General features: G+C 38.1%; 1 protein-coding gene across 1 annotated transcript in view; it reads right to left on the minus strand.

Moving 5' to 3' along the window:
• Positions 1-8,705, minus strand: part of CPSF3 (cleavage and polyadenylation specific factor 3) — an 86,616-nt gene that overhangs the window by 49,829 nt on the left and 28,082 nt on the right. The window contains exon 11 of the mRNA XM_007935110.2: positions 7,447-7,599. Within this exon, the coding sequence (XP_007933301.1) occupies positions 7,447-7,599 (153 nt within the window). The remainder of the gene's footprint in view (positions 1-7,446; positions 7,600-8,705) is intronic.

An 8,705-nucleotide genomic window follows, 5' to 3' on the forward strand; every position in this document is an offset into this window, starting at 1 on the left:
GGTTTTCGGTCCCTGGTGTTCAATGCATCAAATCTATTCTTTAGATGGTCTCTAAATTCAGGAGGGATATATTCAAGATCATATTTTGGCTCATTATGATCTGTCAATCATAGAAGGACAAATATTGTATTAGTTCACTACTGTAAAAAGTCAAGGAAAGGTTTATATATGGAAGGAAACTTTCTTTCTTGGTTACCAGGGATGGGAAGGGAGGGAAAATTGCTAGATAGGTAAGAACCAAGTATTGATTTGGGTGAAGGAAAAGGCAATATGTTAAAAGTGAGTGACTAACACAATAACACTAAGGAAAAGGAAGACATTGAGAGGTGCACAAGAAGTACAGAAAACAAACAATTTCACATACACAATACTGAATTATCAGTAATAACAAACATCAATCTACAGGTGGATAGGTAGGTAGACAGGCTGAATAGTCAGGTATGTTCAGGCAAAAGTGAATATACATACCCACAACCAATGAAAACCCTGACAATATTCTTTACTAAATGGAAAAACTATTTACCAACTTCATATGGAACAGAAAGAAACCTCAAATAACCACAATAATATTGAAGAAGAACAAACGAGTAGGACTCACACTCCCTGACATCAAAGCATACTATACAGATATGGTAATCAAAACAGCCTCATAATGGTTCAATGACAGGTACACAGACCATTGGAACACAATTGAATAATGAGAAATAAATCCAGTCATCTATGGACAACTGATTTCAACAAAGTCCATTCATTCAATGAGGCAGGAACAGTCTCGTCAGTAAATGGTGCTGGCAAAACTGATTACCCACCAGCAGAAAAATGAAACAAGACCCATTCCTCACACCATACGCAAAAACTAACTCAAAATAGATCAGACTTAAATGTTAAAACTAAAACTATAAAATTCCTGGGAGAAAAACTTGAAACCTAATCTTTTGTAAAAGAGGGTAACAAATAAAAATATAAATGCATGAGTAGAAGACAAAATAAACAGGACTTCTTAAAAATTAAAACCTTATGTTCATCACAAGATGTTATCTGAGAGTAAAAAGAGAACTTATAGACTGGGTTAAAATCTTTAAAAATGACACATCTGATAAAGATCTAATTGCTAATACTTATAGTAAAGTTCAATAACTCAAAAAAAAGCATTGACCCACGTCACTTTAGTTTTGTGTATTTCACTGTACATAAATTATAGTTCAATAAAATGCATTAAAAAACCCCAAAAACCCAATAGTTTAGCTTACCTAGTAAAGAATGTCTGCCTTGGGCATTGTGCTCTTTTAAGATCTTTACGGAATCAAAGTTAACACCAGCAACTTGAAAGATTAGATAGGAATCTTAGGGGGCAGTGACTTTGTGTTAATGAAGGTGGAACAACTCAGAAAAGCAGAGTGAAAATGGTTGCAGAACTTAAAGAATGTAATCAATGTCATTAGATTGTACATGTAGAAAATATTGAATTGGTGTATGTTTTGCTGTATATATTTCCAAACAATAAGAAAATTAAAGACATGCACAGGACCTTCACAAAAGAGGACATCTAAGCAGCCAACAAACATAAAAAGATCATAAGCCATTCCAAAACCAAAACCCCTACTATTGAGTCAATTCTGACTCATAGTAACCCTACAGGACAGAGCAGAACTGCCCCATAGGGTTTCTGAGGCTGTCTCTATGGAAGCAGAGTGCCGTATCTTTCTCATGTGGAGCAGCCGGTGAGTTGAACCATGGACCTTTTGGTTAGATGTCAAATGCTTTAACCAGTAAGACACCAGAGCTCCTTAAGAGAACAGACATATATAAAGAGAGATGCTCACAGTGGTTATCAGGGGAAAAATAACAGGAGGGGGAAGCACACTTTAGATCACAGATACTTGTTTTTGAAGATGGAAAAAGTAGCACTGAATGTGGGTTTAGTGATCACAGCATGACCAAAATAAATGATGTCATTAAGAAGTGTTTATGAGTAAAGGATATCTGTACTGAAGAATTTGACACATATAAGATGGCAATAATTCCCAGAAAGATCAAAAAATAAGTCTAGGATCACATATGGATGGGTACAGGCATATACATAAATGGGTGGGTATAGGTGTATACATATGTGAGAATAGACAGGGTATCTAAACGTATTGTGTAAATACAGGTATTTGTGCACTGACACATACTTTCCTTAAAGACACTACTGCAGATATTCCTCAGACATAATGAAATACCTTCCAAGATTGGTTTTCCAGGTTTCAAAGGTTAGGACCACAGTTTCATGGGGCAACTCAATTAATTAGCATAATATAGTTCACAAAGTTCAGTTTTGCATCCTGGTGAAGTGAATAGCAGCTAAGGCTATGAGCAGCCATGTAAGATAAAACTGCTGGTCTCTAATCATCAGAAGGAGCTAGGATGGCATAGTAAGTAAGGCACTTGGCTGCTAACCAGAAGGCTGGAGGTTCAAACCCACTAGCTGCTCCATGGGAGAAAGATGAGGAAATCTACTTCTGTAAAGATTTATAGCCTTAAAAACCCAATGGGGGTAGCTGTGAGTCCAACTGACTCAATGGCAGTGGGCTTTTGGTTTTGGTTTTCTATTCATTAGGAGCAAAAGAGTGAGAAGATAACCAAAATCTCCGAGAAGAAACAAGTCAAGGCTAACAACCTACACGAGCCATGACCTCAACTACCCTGAGACCAGAAAAACTAGGTAATGCCTGGTTACCACCACAGTGCAAGGTTGAGTGTTTGTGTGTGTGGAGTGCCCAGGGACAGGTTACAATAAGCCACCTTGGGACCAGCAGAAGGCAGGTGTTTTGTGGTGCATCCCTGGGGCAGGCCGGGTAAGCTAGCAGAGGGGGGAGATCAGGAAATGAATGGAAAAGTTTGGAACAGCGAAGGGAGGCAAACTTACCTGTCAGTATGTCATACCATGGTGGATTGAGTGCTGCTATGAGGCTGGAGGCTATGCCACCAGTGTTTCAAATGCCAGTAGGGTTACCCAGCTGACAGGTTTTGGTGGAGCTTCCAGACTAGGACAGACTCAGAAGAAGCAAGAGGCCATTCGCTTCTCAAAGTATTGTCCAGTGAAAACCTGATGAATAGCAGTGAAACGCTGTCTGATATACTACTGGAAAATTTTATGAATAGCCCTGAAATACTGTCCAATACAGTGCTAGAAGATGAGCCCCTCAAGCTGGAAGGCACTCAAAATACAACTGGAGAAGAGCTGCCTCCTCAGAGTAGAGCAGACCTTAATGATGTGGATGGAGTAAAGCTTTCAGGTCCTCCATTTGTTGATGTGGCACATCTCAAGATGAGAAAAAACAGCCGCAAACATCCGTTAATAATCAGAACATGGAATGTACTTAGTATGAATCTAGGAAAATTGGAAGTTTTCAAAAATGAAATGGAATGCATAAAGATCGATATCCTAGGCATTAGTGAGTTGAAATGGATTGGTTTTGGTCATTTTGAATAAAATTATCATATTATCTACTATGCTGGGAATTAGAAATTGAAAAAGAATGGCGTGGACTTCATCATCACAAAATGTATCAAGATCTATCCTGAAGTACAATGCCATCAGTGACAGGATAATATCATACACCTACAAGGAAGACCAGTTAACACTACTATTATTCAAATTTATGCACCAACCACCAAAGCCAAAGATAAGGATATTGAAAATTTTTTAATCAACATCTACAGTCTGAATTTGACTGAATACACAATCAAGATGTGTTAATTATCACTGGTGAATGGAATGCAAAAGTTGGACACAAAGAAGAATCACCAGTAGTTGGAAAACCATCACCTCGGTGACAGAAATGACACTGGAAATTGTATGATAGAATTCTTCAAGACCAACAACTTATTCATTGCAAATACATTTTTCCAACAACACAAACAGTGGCTGTACACATGAACTTTGCCAGATGGGTACACTGGAATCAGACTGACTACATCTGTGGCAAGACATAATGGAGAAGCTCAATGTTGTTCTTATGGGCTGTAGAGTTGGACTTGACTCATAGCAACCCCTTCTTGGGTTTCTGAGGCAGTATCACTACAGAAGTAGATTGCCTCAACTTCCTTCTGAGGAGTGGCTGGTGGTTTTGAACTGCCAGCCTTCTGGTTAGCAGTCAAGTGCCTCAGGCACTACACTACAAGAGCTCCTAATGGAGAAGCTCAATATTTTTAGCCAAAACAAGGCTAGGAGCTGACTGTGGAACAGACCATCAACTGTTCATATTCAAGTTCAAGTTGAAGTAGAAGGCAATTAAAAGAAGTCCACAAGAGCCAAAATATGACCTTGATTATATCCCTCCTGAATTTAGAGACCATCTAAAGAACACTGAGCACCAATGACTGAAAAACAGAGAAACTGTGGGATGGCATCAAGAACATCATCATCCATAAAGAAAGCAAAAGGTCAATAAAAAGACAGGACAGGAAGAAAAGACCAAAATGGATGTCAGAACAGACTCTGAAACTTGCCCTTGAATGGAAAATAGCTAAAGCAAATGGAAGAAATGACAAAATAAAAGAGTTGAAAAGATTTTAAAGAGCAGCTCAAGAAGACAAAGTTAATTATTATAATGAATGATGCAGTAAACATTCAAAGAAGATGGATGGAATACACATAGTCACTACACCAAAAAGAACTGGTAGATGATCATCATTTCAGGAGGTGGCATATGATCAAGAACCAATAGTAATGAAAAAAGAATCAAAGCTGCATTGAAGAAACTGGTGACAAACAAGACTCCAGGAACTGACAGGATACCCACTGAGATGTTTCAACAAACAGATGCCCCACTAGAAGCACTCACTCGGCTATGCCAAGACATTTGGAAGACAGCTCCCTGGCTATCTGACTGGAAGAGATCTGTATTTGTACCCATTCCAAAGAAAGGTGATCCCACAGAATGTGGAAATTATTGAACAATATCATTAATATCACATGCAAGTAAAATCTTACTGAAGATAATTAAAAAATGGTTGCAGTAGTATATTGACAGAGAATTTCCAGAAATGCAAGCTGGATTCAGAAAGGAACGTGAAGTAAGGGATATCATAGCTGATGTCAGATGGATCCTGGCTGAAAGCAAAGAATATCAGAAAGATGTTTACCTGTATTTTATTGACTATGCATAGGCATTTGATTATGTGGATTATAACAAATTGTAGATAACACTGAAAAGAATGGGAATTCCAGAAAACTTAATTGTACTCATGAAGAACCTGTACACAGACCAGGAAGCTGTCATTCCAACAGAACAAGGGCATACTGCATATGTAAAACCAGGAAGGGAGTGCGTTAGGGTTGCACCCATTCACCATACTTATTCAATCTGTATGATGAGCAAATAATCCAAGACGCTGGATTACATGAAGAACATGACATCAGGATTGGAGGAAGACTCATTAACAACCTGAGATACACAGACCACACAACTTTGCTTGCTGAAAGTGAGGACAACTTGGAGCACTTACTGATGAAGATTAAAGACTACAGTCTGTAGTACGGATTGTTGTTGTTGTTAGGTGCCATTGAAGTCAGACCAGACTCACAGTGATGCCTCCTTGGGTTTCTGAGGCGGTATCACTACAGAAGTAGATTGCCCAACCTTCCCTCTGAGGAGTGGCTGGTGGGTTTGAACCGGCAGCCCTCTGGTTAGCAGTCAAGTGCCTTAGGCATGGATTATACCTCAATGTAAAGAAAACAAAAATCCTCACAATTGGACCAATAAGCAGCATCACGATAAATGGAGAAAACACTGAAGTTGTCAAACACTTCAGATTACTTGGTTCTATAATCAACACCAATGGAAACAGCAGTAAAGGCATCAAAAGATGCATCTCACTGGGCAAATCTGTTGCAAAACACCTCCTTCAAGACTAAGATGCACGTCACCCAAGTCATAGTATTTTCAATCATCTCATATGCATGTGAGAGCTAGACAACGAATAAGGAAGACCAAAGAAGACTTGATGCTTTTGAATTGTGAAGTTGGTGAAGAATGCTGAAAGTACCATGGACTGCTAAAAGAACTAACAAACCTGTCCTGGAATAAGTACAGCCATAACATTCCCTGAAAGTGAGAATGGCCAGACTTCGTCTCATCTACTTTGGTCATGTTGTCAGAAGGGACCATTCTCTGGAGAAGGATGTCATGCTTGGTAAGGTGGAGGGTCAGCAAGTGAGGAGAAGGCCTTCAACGAGATGGACTGACATGGTGGCTACAGCGATGGGCTCAGGTATGGTAGGAATTGTGAGGCTGACACAGGATTGGGTGGTGTTTCATTCTGTTGAGCACAGGGTTGCTGTGAGTCAGAGATGACTTGATGGTACCTAACAATCACCACCACCACCAATCAATCTGACCAGGGTCACAATAGATGACTAAGATAGAATTGGAGAAAAATGTAGAATAACACTCAAATTCTAAAAAAAGTCTAGACTAACTGAACCACTTGAGACCAGAGGACTCCCTGTTGACCACAGCCCTGAGACACTCTTTAAATCTTGAACCAGAACTATCCCCAGATATCACCTTTTAGAAGAAAAGTGGTGTGACACACAAAATAAAGGACATTACCTGTAACATTTGTGCTCTACTAAAAAAAGCATCTGTATGAGTCCAAAAGATCAACATTTAGTCTAAAGCAAAGATGAGATGGGCAGGGAAATGGAACAATCAGAACACAATTAAAGTGAATGCTGACACATTATGAAAAATTACCTAGTATCATTGGGCAATCTCTGAAGTTTCAAATGTGAACCTAGTTGCTATGTAAACTTCCACAAAAACACAATAAAGTATTATTAAAAAAAAAAAAAAAAATCCCAACCTATATTGGATATAATAAAAAACAGTAAGGAATACTCATCCTCAGGTATGAAAAGGAGAAAAAAGTGGGGATGTGAATTAAGTGGGGATGTGAATTAAAGACCTATCAAATTGAACTGCGTTAAGTTCTAACCTATTTGAAAAATTTTCCACGTGAAGAAATGAATTAGTAGAACCTGAAGAAATCTGAAAAGTTATAAGGATACAATTCTTGTAGTGTACTTAGTAGAGAGAAATCATCAACCATATTTTCTAAATTTGATTGAAAGAGGTCTACTTTCTTACGACATGTAACTTTCATAGATGTTTGGGTAGTGCAAGTGGTTAGACTGGCAGCTAACAGAAAGGGTGGTAAATGGACGCTAACTGAGAGGTTGGCAGTTCGAACTCACCCAGTGGCTCCACAGAAGAAGATGCTTGGTAATGCTTCCATAAAGATAACAGCCAAAAAAAAAAACCCCTATGGAGTAGTTCTACTCTGTTAACATATAGGGTCACTATGAGTCAGGAGCCAACTCAATGGAGCTAACAGCAACAATAACATATACTTTCATAAAGAAAAGATATGGATAAAGTAAGAAACATAGGGTTTTACCTTTGCTAGTTTTTCTCCTCTGAAGTTTAAGGTCACTGCTTCTGTATTCCGAGGATTATGAACCTCTATGTGAACTTCATCATTATCTTCATATTCTCGTATCAGGGCTGCTTTCAATCTGGCCATCTCGTTCTGTTCTCCATGGACTAAAATCTACATAGAATGATTTTTTTTGTTGTTAATTATTTAATTTTTTTTTTTTTTGCAGTGTTTCCTCCCCTCCCCCGGGAACCAACAAAGAGTTTCCTTCCATATATAAACCTTTCCTTGACTTTTTACAATAGTGGACTAATACAATTTTTATTATTTCTGTGATTGACTTATTTCACTTAGCTAAGTTCATCCACATTATGTGGTGTTTTACAGATTCTATATTATTCTTTAGGGTTGCATAGTATTCCATTGTGCGTATGTACCATAGTTTGGTAATCCCTCCTTCTGCTGATGGGCACCTAGGTTGTTTCTATCTTTTTGAGGTTGTAAATAGTACTGTGATGAACATAGGTGTGCACATATGTTTTTGTCCCAGCTCTCACTTCTTTAGGATATATACTGAGTAAAGGGATTGCTGGGTCAAATAGTATTTCTAATTCCAGCTTTTTAAGGAATCACCATACTGTTTTCCACAGTGATTATACCATTTGACATTCCCACCAGCAGTGTATGAGTCCCATTCTCTCCACACCCTTGTCAGCATTTGTTATTTTCTGTCTTGTTGAACTTTGCTATTAGTGCTGGGGCCAGATGGTATCTCATTGTTGTTTTGATTTACATCTCTCTAATGGCTAATGATTATGAACATTTCTTCATGTGTTTGTTGGCTGCCTGAATATCCTCTTTGGTGAAGTGTCTATTTATGTCTTCTGCCCACTTTTTAATTGGATTGTTTTGTCTTTTTGTTGTTGAGGTGCTGGAGTTTTCTATAAATTTTAGAGAGAAGTTCCTTGTCAGATATGTGATTGCTGAATATTTCTTCCCAATATGTGGGTTCTCTTTTGACCCTTTTGAAGCACATAAAAATTTAAATTTTAGAAGGTCTCATTCATCTAGTTTATCTTCTGCTGTTTGGGTTATGCTTGATAGTCTATTTATGACATAAATTAGGGCCCCTAAATTTGCCCCTAGTTTTTCCCTTGAGGAACGTTAGAATAATTTTTTTTTTTTAGCAATTTCTTTTTTTTTTTTTTAATTAGGATTTGGGTGAAGATTTACAGAGTAAATTCACTTTTCATACAGCAGTTCACATATACTTTGTCTCA

This window comes from Orycteropus afer, unplaced genomic scaffold, assembly GCF_000298275.1.
Source record: "Orycteropus afer afer isolate SDZICR_OR568_19922 unplaced genomic scaffold, OryAfe1.0 scaffold00025, whole genome shotgun sequence".
In the NCBI taxonomy this organism is placed as follows: Eukaryota; Metazoa; Chordata; class Mammalia; order Tubulidentata; family Orycteropodidae; genus Orycteropus; species Orycteropus afer.